Below are 19,412 nucleotides of genomic sequence, written 5' to 3'. Positions count from 1 at the left end.
CTACCTGTCCTCCATGTGTAGTGTGAGGTCTGTCACTTCCTACCTGTCCTTCATGTATAGTGTGGGGTCTGTCACTCTCTACCTGCCCCCTATGTGTAGTGTGGGGTCTGTCACTCTCTACCTGCCCCCTATGTGTAGTGTGGGGTCTGTCACTCTCTACCTGCCCCCTATGTGTAGTGTGGGGTCTGTCACTCTCTACCTGCCCCCTATGTGTAGTGTGGGGTCTGTCACTCTCTACCTGCCCCCTATGTGTTGTGTGGGGTATGTCACTCTCTACCTGCCCCCTATGTGTAGTGTGGGGTCTGTCACTCTCTACCTGCCCCCTATGTGTAGTGTGGGGTCTGTCACTCTCTACCTGCCCCATATGTGTAGTGTGGGGTCTTTCACTCCGTACCTACCACCTATGTGTAGTGTGGGGTCTGTCACTCTCTACCTGCCCCCTATGTGTAGTGTGGGGTCTGTCACTCTCTACCTGCCCCCTATGTGTAGTGTGGGGTCTGTCACTCTCTACCTGCCCCCTATGTGTAGTGTGGAGTCTTTCACTCCCTACCTACCCCCTATGTGTAGTGTGGGGTCTGTCACTCTCTACCTGCCCCCTATGTGTAGTGTGGGGTCTGTCACTCTCTACCTGCCCCCTATGTGTAGTGTGGGGTCTGTCACTCTCTACCTGCCCCCTATGTGTAGTGTGGGGTCTGTCACTCCCTACCTACCCCCTATGTGTAGTGTGGGGTCTGTCACTCTCTACCTGCCCCCTATGTGTAGTGTGGGGTCTGTCACTCTCTACCTGCCCCCTATGTGTAGTGTGAGGTCTGTCACTCTCTACCTGCCCCCTATGTGTAGTGTGGGGTCTGTCACTCTCTACCTGCCCCCTATGTGTAGTGTGAGGTCTGTCACTCTCTACCTGCCCCCTATGTGTAGTGTGGGGTCTGTCACTCTCTACCTGCCCCCTATGTGTAGTGTGGGGTCTGTCACTCTCTACCTGCCCCCTTAGGCTATGTGCACACGCTGTGGAATGGTCTGCGGATTTTTTATCTGCGGAACCGCAGGTAAAATGACCTGCGGTTTATCATCTCTAGAATGGAGGAGATGGTAAACCGCAGCGGAATCCGCAGAGAAGAAGTGACATGTCATTTCTTTCTGCGGATTCAAAACCGCAGCTTTTCCGCAGTTAAAAATCCACAGCATGTGCACAGCAGATTGTAAATCCCATAGACTTACATTGTACTGTACACTGTCTGCAGAACTGCTGCGGCCAAAACCGCAGTGTGTGCACAGAGCCTTAACATAGCAGAGGTGTGAAACCGCAGGCTAATCCGCAGGAAAACCGCAGGTCACGTTACCTGCGGATCCGCGTGGTAAAACCCGCAGGTGAATCCGCAGCGTGAGCACATAGCCTAAGGGTATGTGCACACGCTGCGGATTCCGCTGCGGTTTTGGCCGCTGTGGACCCGCAGCAGTTTTTGCTGCGGTGTACAGTACCATGATTCCCTATGGGAATCAAAAACCGCAGTGCAGACGGTGCGGAATTTTCCGCGCGGATTATCTGCGGTTTTCAATTCTTTTCTGCGGATTCTGCTGCGGTTTGCCATCTCCTCCATTGAGGAGATGAAAAACCACAGAGCAAAACCGCAGAGCAATCCGCAGGTAAAACCGCAGAGCAATCCGCAGGTAAAACCGGAGAGCAATCCGCAGGTAAAACAGCAGAGCAATCCGCATTTTACAAAATCCGCGCGGATGAATCCGCAACTAATCCGCAGCGTGTGCACACAGCCTAAGGCTACGTGCACACGCTGCAGATTCCGCTGCGTTTCCGCAGCGGTTTTGCCCGCTGCGGACCCGCAGCAGTTTTAGGGTATGTGCACACTTTGCGGTTTCTGCTGCGTTGTACAGTACCTTTATTTCCTATGGAAATAAAAAAAAGCTGTGCACATGCTGCGTTTTTTTCCGCGCGGTTTTGCTGCGGTTTTCAAAACGCAGCATGTCAATTGTTTGGTGCAGAAACGCACCTCATCCATTATGAGGTGTAAAACCGCAGGGCAAAACCGCAGATAAACCGCAGAAAAACCCGCAGCACTTTGTCCTGCGGATTTCCTGCAGTTTTCTCTACAAAATCAGCAGAGACAAAAAACTATGTGTGCACATACCCTAAGCTGCGGTGTACAGTACCATTCAATTGAATGGTAAAAAAACCCCGCTGTGTAGACGTTGCAGAAAAATCCGCGCGGATTTGCTGCGGTTTTGAAACCGCAGAAAGAACTGACATGTCAATTCTTTCTGCGGAATCCGCAGCGGGTTCCTATCTCCACCATTGTGGAGATGGTGAATCCGCAGGACCAAACCGCAGGCATCCGTGCGGATTCCGCAGCGTCTGCACACATGTTCGTTCTGTTACTCAGGGAAATGAGGCTGCCGCAGGATGGCGCTGGCCGCTGCTGTAGGAGGCCTGGGTTTTCCTGGTTCTCCATCTTGTTTCCGCAGACTAGTATTATGAGCAGGAAGCATTTCACCGTCACTTCCTGGAGCCCGGGCGGGATCGTTGTTGTTTATAGCAACGCAGGAAAGTCGCCGCCATGGCCGCCTGTCAGCGCTGTGTGGTGGGGCTGCTGGTGGCTGCGGTGTGCGGGGCGGCGGCCTCTGCCACTGAGCGTCCGGCTGCTGACAATGGGACGGAGCTCGGCGGCCTGCTGGGCCGTGACACTATGGAGGGACCGGCGGGGGCTCCCACCTCTGTGCCCGGCACCGCAGAGTACGATCCTCAGCCCAACACCGGAGACTCCACCAGTGCTTATCCGGGCACCGGAGACTCCACCAGTGCTGATCCGGGCACCGGAGACTCCACCAGTGCTGATCCGGGCACCGGAGACTCCACCAGTGCTGATCCGGGCACCGGAGACTCCACCAGTGCTGATCCCGGCACCGCAGAGTACAGTGCTGATCCCGGCACCGGAGACTCCACCAGTGCTTATCCGGGCACCGGAGACTCCACCAGTGCTTATCCGGGCACCGGAGACTCCACCAGTGCTTATCCGGGCACCGGAGACTCCACCAGTGCTTATCCGGGCACCGGAGACTCCACCAGTGCTTATCCGGGCACCGGAGACTCCACCAGTGCTGATCCGGGCACCGGAGACTCCACCAGTGCTGATCCGGGCACCGGAGACTCCACCAGTGCTGATCCGGGCACCGGAGACTCCACCAGTGCTGATCCCGGCACCGGAGACTCCACCAGTGCTGATCCGGGCACCGGAGACTCCACCAGTGCTTATCCGGGCACCGGAGACTCCACCAGTGCTTATCCGGGCACCGGAGACTCCACCAGTGCTTATCCGGGCACCGGAGACTCCACCAGCGCTTATCCGGGCACCGGAGACTCCACCAGCGCTGATCCGGGCACCGGAGACTCCACCAGCGCTGATCCGGGCACCGGAGACTCCACCAGCGCTGATCCGGGCACCGGAGACTCCACCAGCGCTGATCCCGGCACCGGAGACTCCACCAGCGCTGATCCCGGCACCGGAGACTCCACCAGCGCTGATCCCGGCACCGGAGACTCCACCAGCGCTGATCCCGGCACCGGAGACTCCACCAGCGCTGATCCCGGCACCGGAGACTCCACCAGCGCTGATCCCGGCACCGGAGACTCCACCAGCGCTGATCCCGGCACCGGAGACTCCACCAGCGCTGATCCCGGCACCGGAGACTCCACCAGCGCTGATCCCGGCACCGGAGACTCCACCAGCGCTGATCCCGGCACCGGAGACTCCACCAGCGCTGATCCCGGCACCGGAGACTCCACCAGCGCTGATCCCGGCACCGGAGACTCCACCAGCGCTGATCCCGGCACCGGAGACTCCACCAGCGCTGAGCCTGTGCCCTGGGACCCGCGATCGGAGGCACCAGGAGATCTGACCTCCATGTCGTCCCCCCCAGTCCCTGAGCTCCTGCAGCCCCGCTCCATCCGGCCTCTGGAGACCCCCAGTGAGTGGATTTAGTTCTTGTTTTCTATCCTTCACATCTCTTCTGTTTTTTGTTGTTGCAGAATTTCACCAGTAAATGTGGAAATCCCCATTTCCTTGTGAACAGGGATGTGTCAGATCTCCCCATACACCTGTCAGAGGCTCAGGGCAGTGAGTGCATCCTGGCTGGCAGAGATGTTAGAAACTCACCTCCGATTTCCTGCCCGTTACCAAATCCCCTCTATCAGTCCTTGGCATCAGTTAAGGCCAGGATCACACTAGCGTTAGCGTGCGAGAGGATCAGGACGATTAAGCAAATGACAGAAAGAATCGCAGCACAGGTGCGGAGGAGACAGAGCAAGTAATTTCTCCTGCTCCTCTTTTGCCGGCATCCACTCTAAAAGGACTGCACTCGGCTGGCATCCAAGTGCAGTCCGATATTTCACACTCACCCATAGACTTATATGGGTGAGCGTGAGTTGATTCTCACAGCCACTCGCTGCATGCTGCCATTGTTCCCTCATGCAGATCTGCACTGCCCCATGGCATAACACTACAAAACAGTGTGAGCGTGCCGTTGATCACATGAAAGTAAAATGGATCTGTCGTGAATCTGATAATAGGGCAAAGCTCTGGAGGAACCACGCTTCTGAATTCATGAAGAAATGTTTCCATTCCCTCACTGCAAACAATTGTCTTAAATTTGCTCCACAAAGTGCATGAACATCTCCCCTTCCTTGGTCATGTGTATAGCCCCTGTGTCCGCACTGATCACTGACTCGTGTTCTCCTTAGTCACTTTGTCTTGTGTCTAGCCCTATGTCCGCACTGATCACTGACTCGTGTTCTCCTTAGTCACTTTGTCTTGTGTCTAGCCCTATGTCCGCACTGATCACTGACTCGTGTTCTCCTTAGTCACTTTGTCTTGTGTATAGCCCCTGTGTCTGCACTGATCACTGACTCATGTTCTCCTTAGTCGCCTTATCATGTGTATAGCCCCTGTGTCTGCACTGATCACTGACTCGTGTTCTCCTTAGTCGCCTTATCATGTGTATAGCCCCTATGTCTGCACTGATCACTGACTCGTGTTCTCCTTAGTCTCCTTGTCATGTGTATAGCCCCTGTGTCTGCACTGATCACTGACTCGTGTTCTCCTTTGGTCGCTTTGTCATGTGTCTAGCCCCTATGTCTGCACTGATCACTGACTCGTGTTCTCCTTAGTCGCTTTGTCATGTGTATAGCCCCTGTGTCTGCACTGATCACTGACTCGTGTTCTCCTTAGTCGCTTTGTCATGTGTATAGCCCCTGTGTCTGCACTGATCACTGACTCGTGTTCTCCTTTGGTCGCTTTGTCATGTGTCTAGCCCCTATGTCTGCACTGATCACTGACTCGTGTTCTCCTTAGTCGCTTTGTCTTGTGTATAGCCCCTGTGTCTGCACTGATCACTGACTCGTGCTCTCCTTAGTCGCTTTGTCTTGTGTATAGCCCCTGTATCTGCACTGATCGCTGACTTGTGTTCTCCTTAGTCGCCTTGTCATGTGTATAGCCCCTGTGTCTGCACTGATCACTGACTCGTGTTCTCCTTAGTCGCCTTGTCATGTGTGTAGCCCGTGTCTGCACTGATCACTGACTCGTGTTCTCCTTTGGTCGCTTTGTCATGTGTCTAGCCCCTATGTCTGCACTGATCACTGACTCGTGTTTTCCTTAGTCGCTTTGTCTTGTGTATAGCCCCTGTGTCTGCACTGATCACTGACTCGTGTTCTCCTTAGTCGCTTTGTCATGTGTATAGCCCCTGTGTCTGCACTGATCACTGACTCGTGTTCTCCTTAGTCGCTTTGTCTTGTGTATAGCCCCTGTGTCTGCACTGATCACTGACTCGTGTTCTCCTTAGTCGCCTTGTCATGTGTATAGCCCCTGTGTCTGCATTGATCACTGACTCGTGTTCTCCTTAGTTGCCTTGTCATGTGTATAGCCCCTGTGTCTGCACTGATCACTGACTCGTTTTCTCCTTAGTTGCCTTGTCATGTGTATAACCCCTGTGTCTGCACTGATCACTGACTCGTGTTCTCCTTAGTCGATTTGTCATGTGTCTAGCCCCTGTGTCTGCACTGATCACTGACTCCTGTTCTCCTTAGTTGCTTTGTCTTGTGTCTAGCCCTATGTCTGCATTGATCACTGACTCGTGTTCTCCTTAGTCGCTTTGTCATGTGTATAGCCCCTGTGTCTGCACTGATCACTGACTCGTGTTCTCCTTAGTCTCCAGCCTGTGTATCTGTGACCTGCTGGTGGATGAGTGCGATGTGAACTGCTGCTGCGATCCTGACTGCCGCGCCGCTGACTTCAGTGTCTTCTCTGAATGCTCCGTCCCTGTCGTAACGTAAGTAAGAGACAGTGCTGGGATAAATGACGTCACTGTCCTGCCTGCTGGTCTCTATGGAGCGGCGCTGACAGTACTCTGGATTGTTATTGTAGTAGGATACATATCGTCCTCTTGGCCGCCTGTCATGGTGAATGCACAATTATACACCCTGAACTGTAAGGAACGAGCCATGAGGTTATGTAAATGGAGGATGTATTGGTGTCACTAAGATCTGGAAATGGTCAGGTTTTCAAGCACCCAGATCTGTGACATGTGGGAGGGGCAGAAAATCCAGATTGACAGCACATTTTTTTTTAGCCACATGAAACGTCGGTAATTGGATCCAGTGATTGTATGATGCGGAGCAGTTGTCACCACCTGTCAGAACCTTAGAGACCTTGGTATATCACTCCGGCAGATCCCGCCCTGTGTAGGTGGAGATGTCAGCGCTGATCCTTGTTGTTGCCCCATGAGTTGGGAGAACAACAATGAATGGGAGTGACAACAAGAAGTGCACAGAGGCGAGCGTCTGCACGGATGGGTGGTCAGACTAGACTAATGGCGTATAGTGATCCGTTCTGTACTGCAAGAGAAATTAGACATCGCAATCCAAGCCTAGGGCATCAGTGCCTACCCAAACCATCAGAAGGTGTTAGCACGACATTGGACCTCAAGACCCCATACCCAGTAGATGGGTATTGCTCTGTACTATCAGTCCAGGATGGGAGTGGATATATGATTTAGCGATGCCCCTGCTCCACAGCTAAGGCAAGCACTGTGTCTCCGTAGGCAGCGCTGCAGCATGGGCACCGATGGAATCCGGCATGAGACAGGGCTGCTGGAGAACATCACGGGAGAGACGTCCCTCCCAACATAGTCATTCCACAGTGTTTCAGGAGAGGAGGAACAGGCAGAGGAGAAGATCTTGTAAAGTTCACAGAACAGAAAGGTTACGTTTACTGGGCTCCATAAAAATTATATGAAGACTTCTGGGCTTTTTGCTATTTTTTGTGACTTGCCAGTTATATTTTAAATCCATCATACGGCTATAGAGATACGGTCGCTTTTTATTCAGTATTAATTTTTATGAAAGAGCAATTAGTCCCAGCTGCGTGTAAAAATTTCTTCTTTATTTCAACATTTAAAATATGTCATCTTCATAGTATATGCCATACACACGGACACGGCAACGCGTTTCGATCTGTATGATCTTTGTCAGAGCCATAGAGATACACTGATCTCTACTACATATATACTACATTTGATCCAATGACTTGCACAAATACAATCACGTGACAATTTAACTCATTAAAATTACAAAACAATATATAAAATAAAAACATATGTTGCATAAGAGAAATATTTATCTTTTCAACAATAATGAAGCATTAGGTCATTTCGTTTGTTCAGACCATTCGGGGATCGGGCATTAAGGTGATAAATCCAAAAAGCCTCTCTTGTTAACAGGCGTCGCTTTGAGTCTCCACCACGGAAAGGAATTTTAACCTGTTCTATTCCTTGCACTTGAAAGCTCGAGGTGTTTCGAGCATGATGCATAATAAAGTGCTGAGACACAGCTGATAAATTTCGATTCATATTATTGGTATTCTGAATGTCATATAGATGTTCCCTAATGCGCATCTTCATTTTTCTAGATGTGCACCCTATATATGATAATTTACAAATGGTACAATTTATTTTATATATTACATTAGTTGAATTACAATTAATATATTGTTTTATAGTGTATTGCACTTTATTTGCCGCATCAGAAAATTTTTTTGTGACATTTGCATATCTACACGTTTTACATTTTGTAGCTCCACATCTAAAGAAACCATTACAGGTTAACCAGGTTTTATTTATTTTACTATTGAGAGAAAATAAATTAGGTGATAATTTATCTCCCAGTGTAGGAGCTCTTCTCGACACTATATTAATGCCTGGCTTTAATATTTCTGCTAATTTTCTATCTTCATATAAAATAGTCAAATATCTGTTAATAATTCTCTTAATTTGTGGAAATTGACGACTAAACTGAAAACAAATATATGGTTTCTTACCAATAGCTGTCTCATTTACATTGCCACTGGCAAAAATCATTTCATTGCGATTTTTCTTTTCTACTATTCGTTGTGCTCGATTTAAGGACCAATCTGGATACATGTGATTTTTTAATTTTTTCTTTACATGTTCCAGTTCACTATCTAAATTGCTTTCTTCACTACAATTGCGTTTAACCCTTGTGAGTTCCCCCACTGGTATTGCTTTAAGGGTATGTTTGTTGTGGCTACTAGTCGCATGCAAGATGGTATTCCCACTATAGGGTTTGTGATGTGTTTTCGTAGAGATTCTTTCCCCCTCAGCACCAAATAAATCCAAATCCAGAAAAGATATATGTTCATGCGTAAATTTAATGTTGTATTGGTTAGAATTTAGATATTGCATGAAGCCTGGTATGGCAGATACATCTCCATCCCAAATAATTAGGGTATCATCGATATATCTGCCATACCATGCCACCTGACTGTAGAAAGGATTAGAACCCGAAAAAATAAATTCATATTCCCAATAAGACATGACCAGATTTGCAAGAGACGGTGAAAATTTAGCTCCCATGGCTACTCCCTTCAACTGTAAATAATAACACTGATTAAAGGAAAAAAAATTATGTGACATCAGAAATATTACTACCTGCAAAATATAATTGATTAAATCTATAGAATAATTACTAAACCTTTCTAAATGAAATTGCAGAGCTCTTATTGCTAGAACATGAGGGATGCATGTATATAGTGATACTACATCACAACTAAGCCATGAATATGAGGGCAACCAAATCTTATTGGAAAAAATCTGTAAAACCTGTTTGGAATCTCTGATGTAGCCAGGCATCCTTTGTACAAGGGGTTGCAACAAGGTGTCCACCCATTGTGACAAATGCTCATGTGCTGAGCCGATGCCTGACACGATCGGCCGCATGGGAGGAATGCCACTGCCTTTGTGTATTTTGGGTACTCCATATATAATTGGGAGCACCGTTTTTTTCACTTGCAGATAAAACAATATATTAATTGTAATTCAACTAATGTAATATATAAAATAAATTGTACCATTTGTAAATTATCATATATAGGGTGCACATCTAGAAAAATGAAGATGTGCATTAGGGAACATCTATATGACATTCAGAATACCAATAATATGAATCGAAATTTATCAGCTGTGTCTCAGCACTTCATTATGCATCATGCTCGAAACACCTCGAGCTTTCAAGTGCAAGGAATAGAACAGGTTAAAATTCCTTTCCGTGGTGGAGACTCAAAGCGACGCCTGTTAACAAGAGAGGCTTTTTGGATTTATCACCTTAATGCCCGATCCCCGAATGGTCTGAACAAACGAAATGACCTAATGCTTCATTATTGTTGAAAAGATAAATATTTCTCTTATGCAACATATGTTTTTATTTTATATATTGTTTTGTAATTTTAATGAGTTAAATTGTCACGTGATTGTATTTGTGCAAGTCATTGGATCAAATGTAGTATATATGTAGTCGAGATCAGTGTATCTCTATGGCTCTGACAAAGATCATACAGATCGAAACGCGTTGCCGTGTCCGTGTGTATGGCATATACTATGAAGATGACATATTTTAAATGTTGAAATAAAGAAGAAATTTTTACACGCAGCTGGGACTAATTGCTCTTTCAAATTGATTACACGTCAGTCCAGACGGAGTTCCGAGGTCTGCGGTGAATGCCTGGTGAGCTGGCTTTTGTTTGTCTTTTATATTAATTTTTATGGACTTCACCAAGGGCACATTGACAATTTTGACAAGGTGATAAGCTGAGGTGGTGGTCTTCAGAAGTCCAGTTTTAAAGAGATTGGCCTGTAGTGATCAACCTTATCTTTAATCTCTTCACGGCCCCATTGAAAATAAAGGCACTGTTTACTCCTCTCCTGCAGCGGCGCAATTTGAGATGTTATCACTGCTGTTCCCAGAGGGTAACGTGAAATTTTTGTCTCAATGGTTTGCTGCAGGCAATCAGTGGCTGTTGACTAGCTGCAGCCTTTGTTATTGTCCCCTCTGGCTGAGCGTTGATGAGCTGCAGCTGATCAGAGGCGGTCACACGATACAACAATGTCACATCACCCATTGGAAACCGCTGTGCTGACATTGCTAGAATAGTGGAGCCGCGGGAGGTGAGTATACATTGTTTTTATTTACTATGAGCCCTGAATTGATTGACCACCCGTAGACTTTAAACGTCTGGCTGGTTCTTACTTTACTCTGCACTGACATTCTAAAATGTAGAGTAAGCTGCTTGTACAAGATCCTGCAGGGGCAAGCAGTCAGCTGTCAGATATACAGCCGGACTGTTCTATAGAGAAGGCAGAGATGGTTTATTACCTTCTCTGCCTTTCTGATCATTGTATACACCACTCTGAACAAGCATCGGTTACACAGATTAGGAAATACTGACAGCTCTTCTTCTTTCAAACCCTATGATTATATGATCGCTGAGTGTAGGAGGGAGTAGGATCTTCTGGGTCCTATGGGACCCAAGAGCCTATAGTGTCCTATCTAGTAACACAAAGGACCGTGGGAACTGAGAACCAATAAAAGGAACAAAAATCCTCCAAAAGCAAAATAATAACTTCTTATTCAATTGCCAATGTACTTTAAAAACATGATAATAACATAGGACAAAGGAGATGGCAACACTTGCTGTGCAGAAAACGAAACACTGTGCAAGCGAATAGTCAATACATACAGATATTTATATATCTATATCTACAGTATCTATCTATATATATATATATATATATATATATATATATATATATATATATATACAGTGGGGAAAAAAAGTATTTAGTCAGTCAGCAATAGTGCAAGTTCCACCACTTAAAAAGATGAGAGGCATCTGTAATTTGCATCATAGGTAGACCTCAACTATGGGAGACAAACTGAGAAAAAAAAATCCAGAAAATCATATTGTCTGTTTTTTTTTCATTTTATTTGCATATTATGGTGGAAAATAAGTATTTGGTCAGAAACAAAATTTCATCTCAATACTTTGTGATATATCCTTTGTTGGCAATGACAGAGGTCAAACGTTTTCTGTAAGTCTTCACAAGGTTGCCACACACTGTTGTTGGTTTGTTGGCCCATTCCTCCATGCAGATCTCCTCTAGAGCAGTGATGTTTTTGGCTTTTCGCTTGGCAACACGGACTTTCAACTCCCTCCAAAGGTTTTCTATAGGGTTGAGATCTGGAGACTGGCTAGGCCACTCCAGGGCCTTGAAATGCTTCTTACGAAGCCACTCCTTCGTTGCCCTGGCGGTGTGCTTTGGATCATTGTCATGTTGAAAGACCCAGCCACGTTTCATCTTCAATGCCCTTGCTGATGGAAGGAGGTTTGCACTCAAAATCTCACGATACATGGCCCCATTCATTCTTTCATGTACCCGGATCAGTCGTCCTGGCCCCTTTGCAGAGAAACAGCCCCAAAGCATGATGTTTCCACCACCATGCTTTACAGTAGGTATGGTGTTTGATGGATGCAACTCAGTATTCTTTTTCCTCCAAACACGACAAGTTGTGTTTCTACCAAACAGTTCCAGTTTGGTTTCATCAGACCATAGGACATTCTCCCAAAACTCCTCTGGATCATCCAAATGCTCTCTAGCAAACTTCAGACGGGCCCGGACATGTACAGGCTTAAGCAGTGTGACACGTCTGGCACTGCAGGATCTGAGTCCATGGTGGCGTAGTGTGTTACTTATGGTAGGCCTTGTTACATTGGTCCCAGCTCTCTGCAGTTCATTCACTAGGTCCCCCCGCGTGGTTCTGGGATTTTTGCTCACCGTTCTTGTGATCATTCAGACCCCACGGGGTGGGATTTTGCGTGGAGCACCAGATCGAGGGAGATTATCAGTGGTCTTGTATGTCTTCCATTTTCTAATTATTGCTCCCACAGTTGATTTCTTCACTCCAAGCTGGTTGGCTATTGCAGATTCAGTCTTCCCAGCCTGGTGCAGGGCGACAATTTTGTTTCTGGTGTCCTTTGACAGCTCTTTGGTCTTCACCATAGTGGAGTTTGGAGTCAGACTGTTTGAGGGTGTGCACAGTTGTCTTTTTATACTGATAACAAGTTTAAACAGGTGCCATTACTACAGGTAATGAGTGGAGGAAAGAGGAGACTCTTAAAGAAGAAGTTACAGGTCTGTGAGAGCCAGAAATCTTGATTGCTTGTTTCTGACCAAATACTTATTTTCCACCATAATATGCAAATAAAATGAAAAAAAAACAGACAATGTGATTTTCTGGATTTTTTTTTCTCAGTTTGTCTCCCATAGTTGAGGTCTACCTATGATGTAAATTACAGACGCCTCTCATCTTTTTAAGTGGTGGAACTTGCACTATTGCTGACTGACTAAATACTTTTTTTCCCCACTGTATATATATATATATATATATATATATATATATATATAATTAGCTGAAGAGCCTGGCGCTGCCCGGGCATAGTAACTAACTGTGGTTAGTTATAGCAAATTATAATTATCCTCCATCCCATAGTCCCGTGCCCATATACACATCATACATATCCACGATCCCATAGGCCCGTGCCCATATACCCATCATACATATCCTCCATCCCATAATCGGGCGCCCATATACCCATCACACATCCTCCATCCCATAGCCCCATGCCCATATACCCATCATACATCCTCCATCCCATAGTCCCATGCCCATATACCCATCACACATCCTCCATCCCATAGTCCCATGCCCATATACCCATCATACATATTCGCCATCCCATAGTCGAGTGCACATATACCCATCACACATCCTTCATCTCATAGTCCCGTGCCCATATACCCATCATACATATCCACGATCCCATAGGCCCGTGCCCATATACCCATCATACATATCCTCCATCCCATAGTCGAGTGCCCATATACCCATCACACATCCTCCATCCCATAGCCCCATGCCCATATACCCATCATACATCCTCCATCCCATAGTCCCATGCCCATATACCCATCACACATCCTCCATCCCATAGTCCCATGCCCATATACCCATCATACATATTCGCCATCCCATAGTCGAGTGCACATATACCCATCACACATCCTTCATCTCATAGTCCCGTGCCCATATACCCATCATACATATCCACGATCCCATAGGCCCGTGCCCATATACCCATCATACATATCCTCCATCCCATAGTCGAGTGCCCATATACCCATCACACATCCTCCATCCCATAGTCCCATGTCCATATACCCATCACACATCCTCCATCCCATAGTCCCGTGCCCATATACCCATCATACATATCCTCCATCCCATAGGCCCGTGCCCATATACCCATCATACATATCCTCCATCCCATAGTCGAGTGCCCATATACCCATCACACATCCTCCATCCCATAGTCCCATGCCCATATACCCATCACACATCCTACATCCCATAGTCCCATGCCCATATACCCATCATACATATTCGCCATCCCATAGTCGAGTGCCCATATACCCATCACACATCCTTCATCTCATAGTCCCATGCCCATATACCCATCATACATATCCTCCATCCCATAGTCCCGTGCCCATATACCCGTCATACATATCCTCCATCCCATAGTCCAGTGCCCATATACCCATCACACATCCTCCATCCCATAGTCCCGTGCCCATATACCCGTCATACATATCCTCCATCCTATAGTCCAGTGCCCATATACCCATCACACATCCTCCATCCCATAGTCAACCATTATGACATCATAGTGAGCGGAGGGGCTTGCAACCTATGATGACATTAGCGTCGCCATGGCAACCATTATGACATCATAATGAGGGGCGGGGCTTGATACGCACACACTTTTTCCCCATTATGTAGATAGGGTCAAAATTGTTTGGTGAATTGGAACGCGCGAGGTTAACATTTCGCCTCACAACATAGCCTAGGACGCTCTCAGGGTCCAGACGTGTGACTGTGCCAAATTTTGTGGCTGTAGCTGCGACGGTGCGGATGCCAATCCAAGACATACACACATACATATACACACACTCGAGCTATAAAAATATTAGAGATTTAGAGATATATAGACTAGATGGTGGCCCGATTCTAACGCATCGGGTATTCTAGAATATGCATGTAGTTTATTTAAAGGGAATCTGTCACCCCATTTTTACCCCATAAGCTGGGCCACCGCCATCAGGGGCTTATCCCTGTCATGCTACGTCTTGGGGAGAATGCCATCACCTATTGTTTTAGGCCTCCCTTGGTTGGAAAGACACAACGCGGTCAAAGATTGGCGGTCTAGGGAAGTAGTGAGCTGGGATCAGTTGTGTGAGGGCTGTTGCCTGGGGGCTATTGTCTCTGCCGCCTTTCTAAACTGTCCCCTTCTTCTCCAATGGGGACAGCAGAGGTGCTGCCAGGGAGTAGGGACAAGTCTCAACCCTCACCACTAGCCAACCCTGAGAGGCGGAGTCCTCGTAGGAGGAGGGGTCAGAGGAGGGTGGTGGTTCCCTCTGTGAATTGTGGTGTCACAGGGGGACGTCTCTGTTGTCAGTTCCATGAAGAGTTCACTGTCTTGTGGCAAACGTGTGTGCGTGGCAATAAACGTTCAAGTCCGGACCTGTGTGTGAATGAGTATGTATGGGTGTCCACGAAAAACATCAAGTGGAAGTGTGCTGCTGAGGTCTGGAGTTCTCGGTTGATCGGGCCGTATCGGATGTCGGCCGTTCTCGGCCCGGGGAATTACCAGCTGGAGTTACCCCCAGTTATGCCCATACACAACTCGTTCCCCAGGTCGGCGCTCTAGAGATTTGTGGTGCCTCTGGAGCATACATTGCCACTTCCATCTGCCCACGTTTGCTATAAACCTGAGAGTCAGGTGGTTGCTAAGGTGAACTCTAGTGGATCTAGGCGACCTCACTGTAGGTGGTTTTCTGTTGAGGTGCGGTGTTGAGGGTCCAGAGGCCCCTCATTGTAAGGGGGGTACTGTCACAATCCATTTTTGGATCTGTGTCAGTTTGGGCTTCTTTGATGTAAACTTTTTTCCTTTCAGGCCATCGGGGGGTTAATGTCAGTTTTTCCCCCCGGTGGCCGCTGGTGTTACTACATGTTTAGTTAGTCTGCTGGTGGGGACTACTGCCACCTTCCTATATAAGGTCACCTGGTGCACCAGCTGACTGTTGGTAATACAGGTCCTTTGGAAACCAACAGTTGTGAAGACTGGTCCTACCTGGTGCAGAGGTGGTTCAGCTTATCTGGAGCAGTGGTGATGCTGATGAAGAGAGGAGCTTTCTGGAGCAGTGGTGTTTCTGCTGAAAGCTGAGTTCAGGTGCCTTACTCTGCTATCCTGTGCATGACAGCAGAGAAAGCTAAGTGTTGTTTGTTTTTCCCTGTCTGTTATATTCCTTGGTGTTGTGTTAGTGCGGTGGTGGGACCAGTGCCCGCAATAGCCAACTCACTAGTGAGGGATAGGTGGAGGGCAAGTGAGGGCTGAGATATCTTGGTCGGCGACGGTTTGAAAGAAGCCGTATAGGGACGTCAGGATAGTCCAGGACACAGCCTCAGGAGAGTGCAGGAGGTGTCCCTTTCCCCGTTCCCTATTGCAGGGCCCACCGTTGTAATTGTGACCCCGGTGTCCCCTTGTTTTGTCTTGTTGTTTGGTGACCAACCGATCGTTGGGTCCGTTACGCAGGGCCAGTCACATCATGACTATATATATATATATATATATATATATATATATATATATACACGTATGCATAGAGAAACTGGTAAACGTCTAATGCAAGCAATATCTTATAGAGCATTAGTTAATATCAATACGTGACATGTAGCATACCAGACATCTCAGGAAGCAGTATACTACATAAGGTGCAAAATATTTCCAAAAGTGCCAAGTGCTTAAGACAGAAGTAATGCAAGGTGATGTTGGAAGACGTCCCGAACCTGTACTACAGATCCAAAGGGACGGATATCAAAAATAAAGCTATAGTAGCCTCAATCTGAACCTTAAGTCTGCAAACAGACCAGGGATGTTATTGCTTACAAAAATGACATTTCCTGTAGTGCTTAAGTCAGGATTACCAGTAAATATGTTTACCCAGAGTTGGACTTGTGACAATGGACCCATTTACGCCCGTTTCGACTTGTTCTTCCTCAGAAGGGGTACAAAAGTGTTAGGAATGGTGGAACGCACTAAATAAAAATAATAAAGTGTGTTCGCCGCTCGGGGTCCACCGTGCAGTAGGTGATATAACCGCTGCTAAGTGGTGGCAGGAGCAATATGGCGGTAATGCGCACAGGGTTAAACGTCACCCAAGTGCACAGAGCAATCTGTTAAGTCACAGAGATGCCAAATAAACACAAATACACAGACTGAGCCTGTTGAGGTCACAGTACTCAGTATACTGTAAATACACACACTGTATTAGGTCACAGGAGTAGCCCAAGACGGCGGCACTACGTCCATCTAGACCTACCGTGTGTGTGGAGTCGCAGCTGCAGACGCTAAGGAGAGCTGCTACTGCAGCGCGGCGTGGACACTGCCGCTAAACGACAAAGGCAAGGCGCAAGCGCAATGTCGGACGTTAGCAGCTGTGGATGTTGCAGCAGAGGAGCGCTGGCGCTGATTCTAACTCAGTCCTTGACCACATACGTAATATCAGAGGGAAGGGATTTTATATTTATAATGAGTCATTCACCAGAATCATGCATCCGTCCTCATACACACAGCAGCAAGTAAGTCTATACTAGCGCATGGCGGAAGAGCCATGCGCGCCTTTTATAGCAGCCGGGACCTTCTGCAAGCCTCCAGATCTCTGAGATGGACCAATGAGATCTGGAGCGGGACCTGAGCACATGACTCCCGATCTCCAATGGGAGCTCGTCCCATGAGCATGCTCAGTAGGAGGACAGAAGGACGTAGCCTCAGGAGAGATTTGATGCAAGGCAATCTCCTCTGCAATCTTCTCTGCAGTAGATAAACAGCAGGAGACTGCAGAATGTGAGGGTCTGGATCCCTGCGGAGTAAACGCAGAAATCCGACGCCTAACACAAAAGTTTACATACCCTGGCAGAATTTTTGCTTTCTTGGCCTTTTTTTCAGAGATTATGAATGATAACACCAAACCTTTTTTCTCCACTCATGGTTAGTGGTTGGGTGAAGCCATTTATTGTCAAACTACTGTGTTTTCTCTTTTTAAATCATAATGACAAGACAACCCATAACATCCAAAACATCAAAAGTTTACATACCCCATTTTTTAATACCGTGTATTGCCCCCTCTAACATCAGTGACAGCTTGACGTCGTTTGTGGTAGTTGTGGATGAGGTTCTTTATTTTCTCAGATGGTAAAGCTGCCCACTCTTTTTGGCAAAAAGCCTCCAGTTCCTGTAAATTCCTGGGCTGTCGAGCATGAACTGAGATCTCCCCAGAGTGACTCATTGAGGTCAGGACACTGAGATTGCCATTCCAGAACCTTCACTTTGTTCTGCTGTAGCCAATGACAGGTCGACTTGGCCTTGTTTGGATCGCTGTCATGTTGGAACGTCCAAGTATGTCCCATGCGCACCTTCCGGGCTAATGATTGCAAATTTGCCTCTAGTATTTGCTGATAATGTGCTGCATTCATCTTTCCTTCAACTTTCACCAAGTTTCCTGTGCCTTTGTAGCTCACACATCCCCAAAACATCAGTGCTTCACCTCTGTGCTTTACAGTAGGAATGGTGTTCCTTTCATCATAGGCCTTGTTGACCTCTCTCCAAATGTAACATTTATGCTTGTGGCCAAAATGTTCAATTTTGCTCTCATCACTCCAAATTACCTTGTTCCAGAAGTTTTGAGGTTTCTCTCTGTGCTGTTTTGCGTATTGCAGGCGAGATACTTTGTGGCATTTGTGCAGTAATGGCTTTCTTCTGGCGACTCCACCATGCATCCCATTTCTCTTCAAGCGCCTCCTTACAATGCATCTTGAAACAGCCACACCGCTAGTTTTCAGAGAGTCCAGTATTTTAGCTGATGTTATTTGTGGGTTTTCTTTGCATCCCAAACAATTTTCCTGGCAGTTGTGGTCGAAATTTTTGTTCTACCTGACCGTGGTTTTGTTTTTGCAGAGTCCCTGACCCCATTTGTTAACGCTGCTGACTGGCATTATCAGTTCCTTGGATATCTTTTTATATCCCTTTCCTGTTTTATACAGTTCAGCTACCTTTTCCCGTAGATCCGTTGACAATTATTTTGCTTTCCCCATGACTTGCAATCCAGAAATGTCAGTGGCTGGATGAAAGATGCAAGAGTCTGTCTGGATCCCAGAAACTCGCTCAGCTTTTATGCACACACACTGATTAGAAGCAAACGGGTCACAGGTGAGGATGTTACCTTTAGTAGCCATTTATACCCATTTGTGTCACCTTCTGTGCATGTTATCAGGCCAATATCACCAGGGTATGTGAACTTTTGATCAGGGTCATTTGGATGTTTTGGGTTGTCATTATGATTTTAAAAGAGAAAACACAGTACTTAGACAATAAATGGCTTCACCCAACCACTCAGCATGAGTGGAGAAAACGTCTTGATGTTATTTTATATATATATATATATATATATATATATATATATATATATATATATATATATATATATATATATATATATATAAACTAAGCCCCATAGAATGTGAATAAAAGTGGCTAAATTATTTTAATTTTTGAACAAGAAATAATGTTGGTGTCTTTAACTCCTTCACGACTTATGACATATGACGTGTCCCTCCCTTTGATGTGGGGCCCAGCGCTGGGCCCACCTCTTTCCCGGCACATGTCAGTTGTTTTGAACAGCTGACATGTGCCCCTAACAGCTGCTGGTGGAGTCGTGATCCACCCGCAGCTGTTAACCTGTTAAGTGCTGCTGTCAAAACCTGACAGCGGCATTTGATGTGATCACTCCGAAGCACGTCACTAATCCTGCCCATCAGTGACTCTGTCACATGATCGCGGGTCACTGATGGCTCGGCATGACAACCAGAGGTTTCCAGCAGA

General features: G+C 46.9%; 1 protein-coding gene across 6 annotated transcripts in view; it reads left to right on the top strand.

The window, feature by feature from the left end:
* The first annotated feature begins 2,476 nt into the window (after window positions 1-2,476).
* Window positions 2,477-19,412, top strand: part of TCTN1 (tectonic family member 1) — a 135,922-nt gene continuing 118,986 nt past the window's right edge. For 5 of the 6 annotated variants that reach the window (XM_073565432.1, XM_073565373.1, XM_073565411.1 and 2 more), the window contains exons 1-2: window positions 2,477-3,978; window positions 6,213-6,333. In XM_073565432.1, the coding sequence (XP_073421533.1) occupies window positions 2,571-3,978; window positions 6,213-6,333 (1,529 nt within the window). In that variant the 5' untranslated portion in view covers window positions 2,477-2,570. The remainder of the gene's footprint in view (window positions 3,979-6,212; window positions 6,334-19,412) is intronic. The other variant, XM_073565362.1, reaches the window with a different exon arrangement.

Source organism: Dendrobates tinctorius, unplaced genomic scaffold, assembly GCF_039654945.1.
Source record: "Dendrobates tinctorius isolate UK_male_01 unplaced genomic scaffold, ASM3965494v1 ptg000003l, whole genome shotgun sequence".
Taxonomy (NCBI): Eukaryota; Metazoa; Chordata; class Amphibia; order Anura; family Dendrobatidae; genus Dendrobates; species Dendrobates tinctorius.
Note: the sequence above shows the minus strand (reverse complement) of the source record. Positions and strands in the feature narration are given on the sequence as shown.